Raw genomic sequence first — 18252 nt, 5'->3', positions numbered from 1 at the left:
TAGTGGCAATAATGTATTAACAACCAATAACAACAATTTCTAGTTAATAGTAACTATTTAATGGCAGTTAGCAACAACATATTAACAGCCAATAACAATATATATTTTAAGTCAATAGCAACAATATATTAAACAGCTAATTGCAACAAAATTTCACCAGGCAAAAGTAATGATATATTAACAGTCAGTAGCAACAAGATTGCGTTGGGAAAAATGAACAGCAAAGTATATAAGGCTTTGCTGTGTTGGATTGACATCAGCTGATAAGCATCTCAACAAACGAGTAATCAGTGCATAGGGTATCGGAAAAACCTATCAGTTGATTGTTAGACTTGTGACAGGCATGCAACATCTTGTAAATGTGAGATAGCATATGAGAGAGAGAGAGAGAGAGAGATTATATACATGGTTTCCTAAAAACATCATCTACTTTTCTTATGTTGAACACGAGTGGAGTTTTGTAAATTTTTGCATGTTAAGGTTGTTGCTGATGTGATTATTGTTGTTAATTTGTCTGCTGATGTTGTCTGTATTCAATCCAAAATATTTCCAAGAATCCTTTCTGCTCTTTTACCTCAGGATTTATTCAATAAAAAAAAATAACTATTGTATTATCACCTGTATTATACAGGTTTCTATGTTCTACCTTAAGTGCTTTCTGAATTATTGGATTTTAATATTATCATTATAATTACCATTATTATTATTATTATTATTATTACATCTGACTTGAGCATGAAGCCAGCATTTTTTAAGGGAAGTACAACGCCAGTACTTGACTAGTACTTTATTTTATCAACTCTCAAAAGGGTGAAAGGCGAAGTTGACCTTAATGGGATTTTCCAGTTGCTTTTTACATTCTGAGCTGAAACCCAATTGAGGTCAACTTTGTCTTTCATCCTTATAGGGTTGGTAAAGTAAAATAGTCATTAAATACTGGGGTCAATATTATCAACTAGTTCACTGCTTTTAAAATTGCTGGCCTTGCGCCAAAATTATTATTATTATTATTATTATTATTATTATTATTATTGGTGTTGTTAAATTTGTTGTTTGTTCTTTCACTTAACTACACACATTTTACAAGTGCATTATTTTTTGAACTTTTGATTTGAGTAAAATAAGCATAACAAAATAACTTTTGTTGGAAGCTGATTTTGATTACATAACCTGCACAAGCATGTGTGATTTCAAGCAGGGTTAACCAGGATAACTTCCATCTCATTCTTTACCCTATAACAGATGACAGTGAATAGATTTCAACTTCATTAAGGACTCAAGTCACTTTAAGTCACTAAAAAGCATGTGATAGGATTGACTTGACATAAGTCTCTCAAATGAAATTGCAGGCCAGTCATTAGGCACTGGATTGTTGCTTTGAGCATGACATCTACACAGAATGAATAGGTGACTGAAGTATCCATCATCATTTTAATGTCAACTTTTCCATGCTTGCATGGGTTGGAAGATTTTGTTGAGGCAGCTGTTCTATAACTGGATGCCTACTCTATCACCAACCCTCATTTGCTTTCAAGTAAGGAATATTTCCACATGGCCAGATGTGTTTTTTGCAGAATATTGGATATGAATGCCATTCATTTCCAATAATTATGCAATGTTAACAGAAACACACATACATACACACCCACATAATATATATATATATATACACACACACACACATACAAGGTGCAATGGGTAAATTGTCGCCATTTTATATTTTTTATTTCGTGCATGTTTGTTTTTGATTTTGTTGACTACACAGTATAGTAGGGTCAGTTGGGCACTGTCTGTGAGAGAAACAGCACCATGATGCAAGTCACTATTCAAGAAATTTGGAAATGACATGTTGTACTGTTTGGCATTTATGTCAGAAGCTCCAATATGAACAGATGGTGAACACAGAACAACTGTTGGCTTGCCGTATCCCCAAAACATATACCAAGAGTGATAAAAATCAAACATCCAGTCAACATCATGGTGTTTGGAGTGATGGCGATGTTATGCCTCCATTCATTTTCCCACACAGCCTCAGACTTAAGTGCCTGGAGGAAGTAGTGCTGCTCTGGGTCAAGAGGGTGGCTGTGGAAGACCCTATGTCTGGCAACAGGACTCTGCACCATGCCACACAAGCAGGAGAACCTTGTCATGGCTGTCAGACAATTTCTGCGACCACATCACCCCTAACTCCCCAGACTGCAACCCCCTTGGTTATTATGTGTGGGGTGCAGTTGAGCGAGAGAGCAACAAAACTTCTTGTAACACCAAAGATGAACTGAAGGCAAGGATTATGGCAGCATTCACCAACTTAAACAAGAAGATTGTCCAGAAAAGTTGCAGGAAATTCCAAAATCATCTGGAGGCCATGGTTGAAGCCAATGGTGATTTTATTGAATAATTTACTCTTTAGTATTTCAAGATATTTTTATGTAATTTTGGTAAATATATCTGTTAAAATGAGATATCAGTGTTATTTTCATTTTTGTGTAATTTAGATCACTGTTTATTCACCACACCCTGTGTGTGTGTGTGTGTGTGTGTGTGTGTGTGTGTGTGTGTGTGTGTGTGTGTGTGTGTGTATATATATATATAAGGTTGAAAAGGAACACAGAGTTGATATGTATAAAGAAAATAAGACAAGGTAGAAAATTCTAAAATAATTTTATCATGAAGAGCATTTTAGTACCGGTTTCAGTCTTTGCGACTTTTACAACTTAGAGTAAAGCATGCAAAACAATTAAATTGTGGAAAAATTCAATGAAATGTTTTTTAAAAATATTTCCTTAGGTTTCAAATGTAAGGGACATTTTCCACTTTTTCCATCTGTCTCTGACTCTTTTTTTACTCTTGGTAGCAGGTAGTAGCAGTCCTAATATTTGATATGACTTCTTGATTTTGATTAAGCAGCAGTAATAGCTGAGAAAGGAGGCAGCAAAGAAGGGGGAAAAGAAGAGAAAGAATAATAAAAATGTGGGAGTGGTATGACAGTAGTAGGATGTTGATGGAATGCTCTTAAATGGTCAAGTGACCTAAAAGTGACCCATTGTGGCTGTAATAGTAGTGATTGGAATTGTTTGGTGAGTGTTTGGATGTCTTAGTTCATTCATGTGTATACCTCTATGTTGTTTTGTCTATTGAAGTATGGGCAAATCTCAGAGTTCTGGTTATTGACATATCTGTTCTCTCAATGTTCTGGCTATTAATATTATTTGTATCTTTTGGTGTTCTGGTTGCTGATGTATGTAGTTATATATATCTAGGTGTGTGTTAATAGGTATTTTGATTATTAATGTATATCTCTGGGTTTCATTGCATGTTTGAGTGTGCATCTATGAGTGTTATGGCCATTGATGTGTTTATATCTCTGGGCGATCTGGTTATAAATGCCTGTATATATATCTTTAACTGTGGAGGTGTTCATGAACTAAAGGATGAGTTTAATTCCAAGACAGGAATTTCTAGGAACACATTTGCAACCACATGGTTTCTAGTTTGGTTTGTATAGTACCTTGAGTAAGTATCTTCTACTATAGCCCTTAGGTCAATAAAACCCTTGTGAGTGGATTTGGCAAATGGAGACTTTAAGGATCCTATTTTGTGTATGTATGTATGCATGAGTGTGTGTCTGTGTCTCCTTGTTTTGAGATTGCATGATTGTTGTAAATGAATGTCTTTCATTTCCAGTATTCTATGAGAACATGTCTGGCCATGGGAAAATATTGCCTTAACTGGAAATAGGTGAATGTTGGCAACAAGAAGGGCATCCGGCTGTAAAAAGAAAAATATCTGTCTCAGTAAACTCTGACACATGCAAGCATGGAAAAGTGAATAATAAAATGATGATGATAATGTACTGTGTCTTTGAGCAAGGCACTTCATTTCCTGTTGCCCCAGTTTACACAGCTGCAACTAATACTAGCTAGTACATCCCTCTCTTTCTGCAGCTTTCACATCATGGATGTTCTGCTGAGTCGAGGATGTAAGAACTGAGAGGGTGTCTGCTCGAGAATATGTATTCAGCTAAAACAGTTTATGAAAGCGTGGTATATGTTGCTAAGTCCTGCTCACTCATAAGTGACAGCTGACTATACTGTTCTATTCTTGGGTGTTCTAACAATTCGTGTGTCAGTGTTTTGGCTGTTGCTGATGAAGTTTATCATCTCTAGATGCTCTGGCTATTGTAAGTTCTAGTTGCTTTGTTGATGATTATACTCTGGTTAACAAGAATTATGATCAAAGACATTACCATCCCCTTACCATCCCCTTTTTTATCCAGCCATTGTGTATCAAGGACAATATTCAATGTTCCCTTTTTTTAAGATGATAGTGGGAGTTGTTAGAGATCTGCTGTTATTTCTAGTTTGAGGTACCTCCTAGAAGCTTCTTTTATTGGCTTATAAATCTCTTGCTTACTGACTTGTGTATCTATAGCTTTTCCAGCTATTACTGCATCTATCTCTAGATGTCTCAGTTATTGACCTCTGCATCACTGAATATCCTACCTATTTACCTCTCTCTCTCTCTCTCTAGATGCTCTGCCCATTGACTTCTATATCACTGGATGTCCCAGCTAGTGACCCATGTATTTCTGGATGTTTTGCCTATTGACTTGTGTATCGCTGGGTGTCATCACTATCAACCCCTCTATCGCTAGATGTCTTGGCTATTTACTTCTTGATGTGCTATCGTTTAACATTGGTGTATGGGATTAGTCATTAAATGTAGGGATTGTTGTACAATGGCCTAGTGTTCTTTTTTCTTTCTTTTTCATTACAAAGTATTTCTTCCTGTATTAGATTGATACGCTGGTGGCACGTAAAAAGCACCAACTGAACATGGCTGATGCCAGCGCCGCCTAGACTGGCTTCCGTGCCGGTGGCACGTAAAAAGCACTATCCAAATCGTGGCCGATGCCAGCGCTGCCTTGACTGGCTTCCGTGCCGGTGGCACATAAAAAGCACCATCCGAATCATGGCCGATGCCAGCGCCGCCTTGACTGGCTTCCATGCCAGTGGCACGTAAAATGCACCAATCCGATCGTGGCCATTGCCAGCCTCGCCTGGCACCTGTGCAGGTAGCACGTAAAAAGCACCCACTACTCTCACGGAGTGGTTGGCGTTAGGAAGGGCATCCAGCTGTAGAAACACTGCCAGATCAGACTGGAGCAGCCTTCTAGCTTCCCAGATCCCCGGTCGAACCGTCCAACCCATGCTAGCATGGAGAACGGACGTTAAATGATGATGATGATGATGAGAACACTTTCCAGTATCAACTGACCATACTACCTAGCTCCTAAATTTGATGCAGCACCCCATCTGTCCTCAAAGCAAATATTTATCCAATACCTCAAGCAGTATTTTCATTGACCCTGATATTTTGTATCTTGTTTTTTCAAATTTTTTTTTCTACTTTTCAATATCTTGTTTATTTGATTTAAATATTTATAGTTACTGCTATTATTACATTAATTTTGTTGCATTCCTTATTTTTTGGCTGTTTTTTTTTTCAGTGTTTTATTTTGATTTTCTTTTTATACTAATCCCTTAATTAATAAAGCGAAATCTTCTCTACAATTTTTAACCAATGCTTCATTAAATTTTTTACAAGTTTCCATAATTATTATTAATTTAAATTTTTTAGTTCAACTCTCAAATTTAAATTTACTTTCATCCTTCCAAGGTCAATATAAAAAGTACCAATAAAGTTCTGATGTTGGTTTGATTTACTATACATGACCCCACACCCCTATTTGTAGCTTAAGGTCAATCCTTCCAGAATTGGTTAAGTACTGGGCTGGTATAATGCTTAGAATCATTAGCATGCCAGACAAAATACTTAGTGGCATTTCTTCCAGCTTTACATTCTTAATGTAAGTTCCACCAAGGTCTTCTTTTCTTTTTCATCCTTTCTTGGTCAATTAGATAACAGTTGAATACTGTGGTCAATATAATCAAATATCCCTTTCCCCAAGAATCTCAGGCCTTGTGTCTATTGGTGGCTTTTCTCAGTGCAGCTAGTTTTAGCTTATTTTCAAGGACTTACTGCAGTGTATCATAGCATCAGCTCAGTGGAAAATATGGCCTAAGTGATAGGGTATACTCTTAGCATGTACTTGTAAGCCAGAGAATAATGGCTGGGGGAGGACATTTACTTTTGGTAGTCAGTAATAATAATAACATTGGATCTCTCAGAGTCTTAGGTAAACCCTATGTATAGTCTTCCTCTTAGGAGATGCATTTGTATAATGTCTGTACCATTTTTCTTTTCATTCAATTTCTGTTAACTGTTCCTATAATATCTCCACATCCATCACTCTTGAGACAATAGACATTATTATTTTTAAGGTAGCAAGCTAGTAGAATAATGTGTTGGAAGAAATGCTTTGCAATATTTTTTCAGACTGATTTCATTCTGAGTTCAAATCCTGCCAAGGTTGACTTTGTCTTCCATTCTTTCAGGATCAATAAAATTAGTAATCAGTTAAGTAATGGGGTTTGATGTAATTAACTAACTCCATCCTCCTAAGATTGCTGGCCTTTTGCCAACAGTTGAAAGAATCATTAATTTTATTGTCTTCTGTAAACTACTTGTGGTTGTACATCTTTTTGCAAAATTGGTCAATTATTCCTTACATATTTATCAAATATACACATTGTCTTTAAAACTACCACTTGTTCTTTGGCAGGCTATTTCTTTTTTTAATTTCCTCTATTTTTATCATTTTAGTTAGATTGTGTCAACTAAAAAGTAACAGTTTTAGTTAACCTGTGTTTGGGTTAGATTACTTTAATCTTTAGATTTAGTATTTAGAACAACATAACTTTTCATCTGAATGGTTTTAATTTCAATACATTACTAGATAGCACATATAGACAATAGAGCTAAATTCTTGCACTAATAATGTCTAAAAAAGAAAAAAATGTTAATGTAATTTAAAATCCAGAATCATGCAAATAAAAACAAGAGATTCAATGATTTAAGTCACATGTTTCTCTTCCATTCACTCTACCAACAGATCTGATATTCCATCACATGTCATCTGAACAAATCTGAAAGCATTGATGCCACAATAGAGTCAGGAATGTTAACGCTCCTGATGACTACCACTACTGTGAAGGCACATGACTTAGTGGTTAGGTTGTTGTACTCATGATTGCAAGATTGTGGTTTTGATTCCTGGACCATCAAAACTGACTTGGGACTGAACAACAATAGCAATTCAGTAAGGCACGAAGCTATCAGGATCATTAGCACTTTGGACAAAATGCTTAGTGACATTTCTTCTGGCTATTTACAGATCAGTTGCTTTTTAAATATTGCAGGTGATAAGACAAACACCAACTGAGTACCGGGATCAGTGTAATTGGCTAACTCCTCCTCTTCAAATTGCTCCTTGTTCCAAAATTTGAAACCATTATTTTTAAGGGCACTGAATTAAAGAAACATCAGAGCAATGGACGAAATATTGCGCAGTATTTCTTTTGGTTCTTTATATTCTGGTGCAACTTTGCCTTTCATCCTTTTGGAGATTGATAAAATAAAGTGCCAGTTGATTTCATCAACTAATCCCTTCCCTCTAAATTTCTGACCTTGCTCCTTTTATTAGTTTTCTGTTCATTTTCCCCTCTATGACATCTGTTGGATATATTGTGAGTGTGTTACAACCTCTGTCTATGACGTGACTTAACTGGAACAGATTAATACAACCTCACTTGAGGTTTGGCTTTGTGATTTATAGAATTGGTTCTTGCAGCAGTGTCTTTATGTAAGCCAGCTGTGTCTGTTATGATACTAGCATAGGGAATTTGTTATCTGAGGTTCAACCCAGAGAAGGATTTTAACACTTAGCATATAAAATGGTGATATCTCACCCAAATATGTTCAGACTCACCAGATTTAGCCTTTTAGACCTTACCTACAATGTCGTTCTAGAAATATACAATCACATCATTGAAATCTCAAAATCTATTCGATAATGCATGATTAATTGAAAACAATTGAAAAACATCTGACAGAGTTAATTGAGTACTAAAGGGCTAAGAAAATTAAAACGAAAACAACCATTAAGTAAGTCAATAGAATATCATAAGTTTACAAATTATAAATTTATATATTACTATTGTATATATGAAATATATTGATATTGTTTTTTACTTGTTTCAGGATGTGGAAGCATTTGAAGATGAAAATGAAACTTTGCAAGTTGAAAATCGGGCCCTGATAAATGCATTTTCGCAATTGAGTACCACAGTGTAAATAATGTTGAAATGTGTATATGTTCTGAGTGTATGTAGGTGAGAGAGGGTGAGATAGAAATGATTAGCTTTTGCTCCTTGCTCTGCCTTTTTCCAACTTTAACTATGGCCCTTCCCACAATCTTAACAGTAGAAACAATTATTTTGGTTAATGTGCTCTACCTATCTATCTATCTTCCTACCTACTTATCTATCTATCTATCTATCTATCTCTCTATGAAGCTCTGTGATAGATATATCACAGCAACTTTTAGTGCAACATATCTACTATTCATCATGTTCTTGGGACAAAAACAGAAAAAACACCCCAGAAAAATAAACAAAACAAAAACAGCAAAAACAATTTCTATTTTGTTTTTGGTTCTTTACACTTTCCATCTTCTCGACCACCTCCACAAAAATGAACAAAAAAAAATACAGCATAACAAACAAAAAAAGGGTAAAACCCCACAAAACAGCAAAACAATATCCAAATAATAATTATAATATTTTTCGTATGTTTTGTTGATTTTTTTTTTTTTTTGTCTCTATAAATATTAAATATGAATGTACGCCTGTTACATTCTTTTAAATCAAGTTTTAATTTACCAGAAAAAGAAGAAAAAAAACCTTTCGATGAAAGAAAAACTATATAACACCAATGTCTGTGCTCTTGTATTATTTTCTGTATTTGAAAGTTAACCAGTTATAAGAACTGAATATTATTGGGTTTCAGAAAATTTTGGAAAATATCTTAAGATGGCTTGAGTATTTAAATGTTTCCTTTTCTTTTCAACTTTAAGATTTATCAGTTGGAATATATTACTTGCATTCACAAACACAACAACCGTACATACCTACTGCATGTATGTGTTCCCACATTTCCATACCAGTGCATGTTCTCTATCACACATTCATTCGTGCACCACACAATTTAGGCAGTTATTTACACACAATCATGACTATAGAGATTCTCATTTGTCTTTTTAAAAAAAAAAATTTTGGATACACACACACACATGCATATATATATAAAGAGTTTATTTTAGACAGTGTTTTGGTGCACTACAACTCATTGGAAAACAGTAAAAGTGAGGACAAAAAGCCACAATAAGTCAAGTAAGAAAGACAGCATTAATAGCCAAAACTGCATGCATTTTACACAGAATAAAACACAAAAAGACAGTGAAATGAACAGTAAGAAAATCATGAAAGGCACATCAGTAGTGTTGACAAATTTCAGGAAAGCATGAAATTTTTGAAGGATACAGTGTCCTCACAGCAATAACTGCCGTAGATAATTTATGTGAATTTTCAAAGAAAAAGAAAATATTTCAGTGCAGAAGAAAATCTGTTAAATGAATACTTTTCCAAGAATCTCAGAATAAGGACACTACAAAATTTTTAACACACCAGTAAACACACACACACATACTTGTATACACAATTATTTATTTAGTAAAATTTACAATAATTCATGTCATGAAATTAATGAAATCCTGATGGCAATAAATAGTCAGTAATTTGAAAAGAAAGCCAGAAAGAGAAGCTTAATTTAAAATCTGAGTGATTCATAGCAGAGCTAACTCTTCCATTGTAATAGAGATGCAGTCAGTTCCATTTATATATTTATTCTATACCTATCTGACTTGCTGAAATTTATAACTACAGCCTATGAAGTTTATTTTTAAGATAGAATTTGAGAAATTTGAATAAAAAAAAAAATCATACAGAGACCTTGTGAAAAGTTGACCTGAATGCATTTTATTTTTCCAATTCTCTTTTTAAAAGTTTAAAAGTTTAAGAGTGTTTAGATACTAAAGGAAGCATAAATTATAATTTATATATTTTTTAATGAAGGTTTCTTTTCTAAATAAGTATACATACTTATATAGAAAAGAAACCTTTATGAATTGTGATTTATTTTCCTTTAGTGCTTGATTGTAAATTTCCTCTTTATACTTTAAAAAAATGAAAATTGGAATATGAAACACCAGTATTTTACTATCGTTTTAATTGTTATAATTTTCTTGAAAGAAAATTTTTTTCTTTCCTAATTGACCAATATCTCTTGCCATAAAATCATTTTTTGTTGTTAGTCAATATACTGTGATCGATTAAGTAATTTGGATTTGTGTTGTAAAATCTCTTCAATGAAAGGAATAAGCTATGCTTTATGAAGCTGAAAACTTACTTTAATCCAAGATGTTTCTAGTTAGTCAACTCAACCTGCTCTATGTAACAACCAAATCTCTATTGAAATGCTTGCAATCATTGTTAAAATGAGAACAATATGTCTTGAAGCATCCTATATTTGGCTGTATTCAATGAAATTTGATTTCTGTATAGATAAAACTCTGTCTTTCTAAAGTATCATCTTTATTGTTAGTTGGTGTCAAAAGTTCAAATGATGTATAATTGTTATCCCTTAAGTTATTTAACAATTACTCTTATATAATGCAATATAGTTTGGTAAATTCTGTTGCAAAAATTGTAGGGTAAAGGAAGAACAAAACAAAACCCTTAAATGTCAGATTTCTGATGAATTCATCAGTCACCTTGATTGCCATTGCAATATTATATCAAATACACACACACACACACAAAAGTTGTTGATGCTTATCCCCAGGTCAGCAATGACCAAGCAGACTTTATGATCAAAGACATTCTAGCTTTGATCATCCCACCTTTTTTTCAAATACAGTGTATTATGACTACATTAACCATACCCCGCCTTGAATTAAAGATGGCAAGGTCTGGTTTGAGTGAGATATGGCTGCTATTTGTAGCAGATCAACCGACCATGTAGAAGCTCCCTCTTTAACCTTGATGAATTCCTTTTTATTGAGGACAGTGAAACAATAAAATAGATTAATTACTAACAGATCTACTCGGCTCTGAGGTCAGATTGTGTCTTTACTTTTTATCTAAGTCCCTGCAATATATCGAGGTTGAGTCAGTTAATTACACTATTCCCTCTGCTTATGAAAATTGCCCTTGTGCCTAGTCAAAAATAAATTCCATTTTAATAGTTTAGTCAACACCCCACCGCACATTATCTTACGAAATAATAGAAGAGGGGTTTCATGTGATCATATATCCCTGCTAATATCTTGCCAACTTGTCTTCACTTTTGATTGTATATGATAGGGGAGGGGGACGGCTTAGTTTGTGACTGATTGTGAACAACAAGGGAGGTAACTATACTATTTCCAGTGTCATTTGCTACATTCTTACTGTTTTCAACTGAAGTCCTGCTGGTTTGAAAAGTATTACTAGTTTGAGCCAATCGATGACATCTGTTCCCTTACAAAATCTTTTGCCTTGTACCTAGTTTGAAGAATTCAATAATTTTAATATTAGGGATTTAGCCAGTAAAATATCTTTTCAGGGTCCGCAGAGTTTTATTCTTTTATAGTGCCTTTACTTTTACTCTTTTATCATCTGTCATTTTTTTGGAGTTTATAAGTGACATTTTTTTAAAATATAATAGTCTACATTTCTCTAGTTTATAATTGTCTTTATCTAGCAGGTGACAGCTCTTTAATTGAAGGGTATGAGTTATTTGTAGGATTACAACTGGCTAAGATGACAGGGTGTTGTTATTCAGAGTCATAACTGTTAGATTTAAACGAATGTTGGTATTTAGAAGGTCATAGACATCAGAAGTGAAAATATTGAGAAGAACACTGTTGTAAAAGGTTTTGAAATATTTTTTCCAGCTTTTTATGCTCTGAGTTCAAATTTTGCCAAGATTAACTTGACCTTTCATCCCTCCAGGTTTGATAAGATAAGCTACTAATTAAGTACTGGGGTTGATATATTGACTAATCCCAGCCCCTCAAAATTGCTGATCTTGTGTAAAATTCAGAAGGTCATTGCTGTTTGGTATGAAAGAGTATCAGTATTGTGAAGTTCACAAATGTCTGAGATGAGTGTTTGTTATAGAGAGTCACAGATGACTGAGATGAAAGGGTGCTGTTATTCAGAGGATCATGGCTCTATAGGATGAAAGAATGTTAATATTGAGGGCATTACAACTACCTGAAGTGAAATGATATTGGACTGGCTGTCAAAACACTTTGTAACCTGACCAATATTTAATGTGTCCATGGCCTTAATTGCTGACTCACTACATACATGCCATCATGAAAGGCATAATTTACAACATCACTTTAAGCAAATTTATATTTGATAACAATCTAATACAAATAAATTTTTATGAATTTTCTTTTTTTTTTTAATTTTATTGAAATAACTTTATTCAGAAGAAGCAAAATTTCATATTTGGGAATATATAACACCTGTTTAAACAATTCCAGTACTAATATATAATACTTGTGTGTGTGTGTATCTTATTGCTCACACCATGATGGTACTTTGTGTGCCTGATAGAAATTTTATAATAGAGTTGGCAAAATACATTTCAAAGATGATGTACAATGTAGTATTTTCACCATGAACATTATTTTTAATGCACCATCATTAATATTCATGATAATATAAGAAAATATTGAATAGTTAAACTCAAGCTAAAGTCCCTGTTTAATAGTGACTTCGTTTTTCGCTTTGATTTATGAATCTTCTATGAAATATATTATAAATATACATGTGAATGTGAAAGATAGGGAGAGTGGAGTGGCTTTTTTATAAAGCCAATCCATTTCATTTCCAGATCCAATCTATGTATCAGAAGATTCATTAGGGTGTACTCTGTGTTGTCTGTTCAAAGCAAACATGATCAAGACGGTAAAGGAAGAGAGAGAGAGAGAGTGTGTGTGTGTGAACGGCAAGCAGTGATAGAAGCAAGAGGATGGTAGGGGAGGGAGTAATGAAGGAGAGACTGACAACTTATTTGGTTATGGATAAGGAGATTGAATGAAAATCCAGCACAAGCAGTATGATGAGACATTGATAAAGATGGGTGATGGTGAGAGTGGTAAATGCTAACACAAAGTGCCATGCGAGAGAGAGAGAGAGAGAGATGGGTGTAAGTATCCACTCTATCGAAATCTAGAACTGTGAAGTCTTAGAGCTTATAGGGTTGAGGTACATCGGAAAACGCCTTTTCATTGAATAGCTGCCAATTCTTAACAAGTGTCACAAGTTCACATTTTCATATAGTCCATAATTGAAGATTTAGCGCCTATGCCTCCTGAAACTGAATATATTTTAATATTTAGCGCAACGTTTTGCTCTAAATTTACATCTCAATTAAAAAGTAATAATTTCAAGTTTTACCCCCCCCCCTCAACAAAGAGAGAATAATGTAAGGGAGATAACTAAGTTATCTCTGCGCACACTTTTCATTTTACTGAATTCAGGGGAAACTACTTTAGAAAAATTTACATTAAGATTATTATTGTTAGGTAGCGACTCCTTTCACCCGCGCACCCACCCACGGGCTACTGGATATGCATGGATGGTAGTGTTGAACTGAGTGGATGAAGTGTTACAATTGAAAGCAAGTGTAATTTTGTGTAAAATACATATCAGGACAAAAACTTTGACTCGTGTATTTTGCAATAAATATATCATTTTCTAGTATTACTATACCCTCAAGGCTATACTTTCTCTTTGAGGCTAAAAACCACTTTAGTTATGAACAGCAAGTGATCCTGTATAAGGCATAAGAGTGTCCCACAAGAGAATACTGTTAGCACGTTTGGTATATATCTGCTATTGGACAAATATTCTAGATGACATTCTAACTCAAGAACACTACAATAAATGGCATCCAAAAATCAAACCCTTTTTCTTGTTCCATTTAAAACAAATAATTATAAATATTGTAACTATATCTTTTTGTAGTTTGATTTATTGCTGTCAGTTTTTTTTTTTTTAAACCAAGATTGCAATTTTTCAACTGATTTGAATGTAAGAAAGATAATCTATTGTTTGTAAGATGAAAAACAAAGAGTTTAGAAAAATATATTTGAGATATAGATAAGCAAAAGTCTTTATATCTCACGCATAAAACCACAACTTATGTTGAGTAAAATGAAAAAAATGTATTTTACTTTAACTTTACAGACTTTTGGATAAGGTCAAGAAGTAGTATTTACTTCAATTGTTTGTAAAACAAATGTGTGTAATGGTGGTGCCCCAGCATGGCCACAGCTCATGAGCTGAAACTAGATAAAAAAAATACATATAGCTTTTCACTCTGAATGTAAATATTTCATTATCTACAACTACCAGTGTTTATACTGGCAAAAATAGCTTAGTGAATAAGGTTACCAATTTACTAAGTCATTTTGTTTCATTGTGTTTGCAAAACACAATATTTGATCAAATCTATGAATAATTGCTTGTAATATTTGCACTGTGGCAAATATTCATTTATTACATAATACTATTTCAAGGTTAAACATAGAATTTATGCAATATAAGTAGCTTCTGAAAACATATTCCTATTCATATAATACATACATGTATTTGTTTCAAACCAGGACTGCATGAATGTCAACCAAACTTCTTAACCATTCAGCCAAAAGTAAATGCAGTATGGCCAAATAGTTAAGGAGTTTCCTTTGCAATCATGAGATCCCAGCTTCAATTCCATTCTCTGGCACCTTTGGCAAATGTCATTTTTATGTAGCCTCAGGTCAAAGTCCATTGAATGGATTGTACCAGACATTAAAAAAATAAAAATGACACAACCTTGTTAAGCTAACATGCTGATTTTGCCTGACACTTACATTAAGAGTTCATGTGTCTATCAAATACTCAGTAATTTACGATTAACCCTTGAGCATTTAAACCGGCCTTATCTGGCCAAAAGTATTCTGCCTGTTTTATGTTCAAACTGGACAGATCTGGTCTCTCACACCAACCCTACAATATCGTTTTAAAAATTAACAGCTACCTCATCAAAATCTCATAGCTACGAGATAATGCATGATTAGTTCAAAACAAAGTGGATGAAAAAGCATTAATTTTGGTAGAATAGTGCGAACACTAAAGGGTTAAGTAAGTCCGCTGATCAAACAACTGATTCCTCATTGTTACATGACAGAGATCTACCACTTCATAAATTCATATAGTATACTTGTGCACATAGTGACTCAATGGACAATTGCAAGATGAAGGACTGCACTGGTGAGTATGGCGAGCTGGCAGAAACATTAGCACGTCAGGCAAAAAGCTTAGCGGTATTTCGTCTGTCTTTACATTCTGAGTTCAAATTCCGCCGAGGTCGACTTTGCCTTTCATCCTTTCGGGGTTGATAAATTAAGCACCAGTTACGCACTGGGGTCGATATAATTGACTTAATCCGTTTGTCTGTCCTTGTTCGTCCACTCTGTGTTTAGCCCCTTGTGGGTAGTAAAGAAATAGGTAACATGAAAGACCCTGGCCAGCTGCATGTGAGTGTATGGGTGGTGATATGAAGAATCACAACAGGTAGTGTGGTGAAACAAGAGACTGGCAGTTGACTACAGTGAGTGGCATGGTGAGTAGGCTGATAACAGGTGTTTATGGCAAGACAAAAGAACACGATGGGTCATGTAGTAAAATAAAGGATCACAGCAGGTTGTAGTGTCTACATGTTTAGGAGTGAAGTATCTCCAAATATAGACTGAGATAGTTCTGCTCTATCATAGAATGTAGTATTGCTGGTGACGGGATACATTCTATAAAGGAAAGCATCCAGCAATGGAGACTCTGCCAAGCAGTAATGTATTTGAGTGAAATGTGAAGTGCAAACCACATCAGATCCTACATGGGTAAGAGAGAAATAACTCTGGAAAAAGAACTGAGTATAGTAATCTGCTCAATATGTGTCAGCATAGAAAATGAGAGTAACAATGGTGATAAATATATTTCATTATATATATTCATAAAGATATTTATACTATAGCAATATATAATTATTTATATGAAGTAATACACCACACTCATACAGGTACACATGAAACTTAAAGACAGTTAATACTCTATATACATACACAAACACACATATATATACACACATGTATATAGACATATATATATATATACATATACATATATATACACATATATATACACATATATATATATATACATAGGTGGCGAGCTGGCAGAACCGTTAGCACGCCAGGCGAAATGCGTAGCCGTATTTCGTCTGCCATTATGTTCTGAGTTCAAATTCCGCCGAGGTCGACTTTGCCTTTCATCCTTTCGGGGTCAATAAATTAAGTACCAGTTACGCACTGGGGTCGATGTAATCGACTTAATTTGCTTGTCTGTCCTTGTTTGTCCCCTCTATGTTTAGCCCCTTGTGGGTAATAAAGAAACATATACATATATATATATATATATATATATATATACACATATATATGTATATATATATATATATATACACATATATATGTATATATATATATATATATACACACATACATATATATATATATATATAGAGAGAGAGAGAGAGAGAGAGCGACTACTACTGGTAATGAGTAAATGTTATTTGTGGCTTAACAACCCTATGAGCATATATAGATATAAATATATGCATGTATATAATTGCAACATGAAATTTGCATGAAAAGGTATTAGAGTGTGAAAAAGCTTTGTTCAGGGTAAATCTCAATCCTTGATCATAGAGTTTAGGACACTTGTAACACAAAGATATGCCATGTCTAGCAGATGTTTTGGCTAAACTTATATATATACTCTGCACCATCGTGAAAATTTCTTTTATTTGATTCAGTACGATGGACTTTATATGCTGAGATGAGAATGTTATGATATTGAAGATATTTAAAAAAAAAAACCCTTTATAAAAATATTGACAACACAGATCCTTCATTTCATAAATTGGGCTATTTATGGATTTGCAATAATTATAAGAGAAACTGAAAAAAATAAAAAGGCATCCTCAAAAATCTTACATTCATTTAAATATGTAAAACAGGCAAATAAAAAAAATGTATAAACTTGGTTTAAATGTTGTTATTTCCTCTTTGTAAAGCCTAGAATATGAATGTCTTAACTGATCCATCCATCAATTTGCTAGTCAATATTGAATAATATTATCAACCATCGCACAAACAATAACTCTGAGCACCTCTTCAAACTCCACCCATCTAACACCCGTGGACATATTTACAAAGTAAGAAAACAGCACAGCTCCCATGACTTCAGGAAACATTTTTTCACGCTGAGAGTTGCTGAAGCATGGAGTAAACTGCTGGCATCGGTTGTTAGTTGTTGGAGCACTGCATCCTTCAAAACTTCCATGCTTCCTGAGATTTGCCAACACTACACTTGATTTTCTCCCCTCCATACACACACAAGCATGTATCTGACTCATACATTGTTCGCTTTCCAGACATTTCTACATTACTGCATGTACTTTATATGCACTTTCTGACAAGTTGTGGTGCACCTGAGCACTGTATACAATAATTTCATTATTATTATTATTAAGGCAATGAGCTGGTAGAATCATGAACATGCTGAGCAAAATGCTTAGAATTTTATGTCTTTGTTTTGAGTTCAAATTCCACCGAGGTTGACTTTGCCTTTTATCTTTTGGTGGGAGTCGATAAAATAAGTATGAGTTGATTCTTGAACTTGCTGGCCTTGTGCCAAAACTTGAGTCAATATTGAATAACATATTTCATTGTTACTCCTAAGGTGTCAGCTTTGATCCATCAATCCTATAAATAATGTCACTCTCTCAATGTCAATTGAGCTTTATTTTGTTTATTTCTTTTTGTTTTGCAACACAACTATTACTCTTTTTCATGTTTCAGTCATTTGACTGCGGCCATGCTGGAGCACCGCCTTTAGTCGAGCAAATCAACCCCGGGACTTATTCTTTGTAAGCCCAGTACTTATTCTATCGGTCTCTTTTGCCGAACCGCTAAGTGACGGGGACGTAAACACACCAGCATCGGTTGTCAAGTAATGCTAGGGGTACAAACACAGACACACAAACGCATACACATACATACATATACATGTATATACATATATACGACAGGCTTCTTTCAGTTTCCGTCTACCAAATCCACTCACAAGG

General features: G+C 34.3%; 1 protein-coding gene across 5 annotated transcripts in view; it reads left to right on the top strand.

The window, feature by feature from the left end:
* Nucleotides 1–10833, top strand: part of LOC115231083 (PRKC apoptosis WT1 regulator protein) — a 138732-nt gene extending 127899 nt beyond the window's left edge. For all 5 annotated transcript variants that reach the window (XM_029801178.2, XM_029801184.2, XM_029801173.2 and 2 more), the window contains one exon: nt 8164–10833. In XM_029801178.2, coding sequence (XP_029657038.1) covers nt 8164–8256 — 93 coding nt within the window. In that variant the 3' untranslated portion in view covers nt 8257–10833. The remainder of the gene's footprint in view (nt 1–8163) is intronic.
* Nucleotides 10834–18252: the final 7419 nt, after the last annotated feature.

Source organism: Octopus sinensis, linkage group LG2 (assembly GCF_006345805.1).
Source record: "Octopus sinensis linkage group LG2, ASM634580v1, whole genome shotgun sequence".
In the NCBI taxonomy this organism is placed as follows: Eukaryota; Metazoa; Mollusca; class Cephalopoda; order Octopoda; family Octopodidae; genus Octopus; species Octopus sinensis.
Note: the sequence above shows the minus strand (reverse complement) of the source record. Positions and strands in the feature narration are given on the sequence as shown.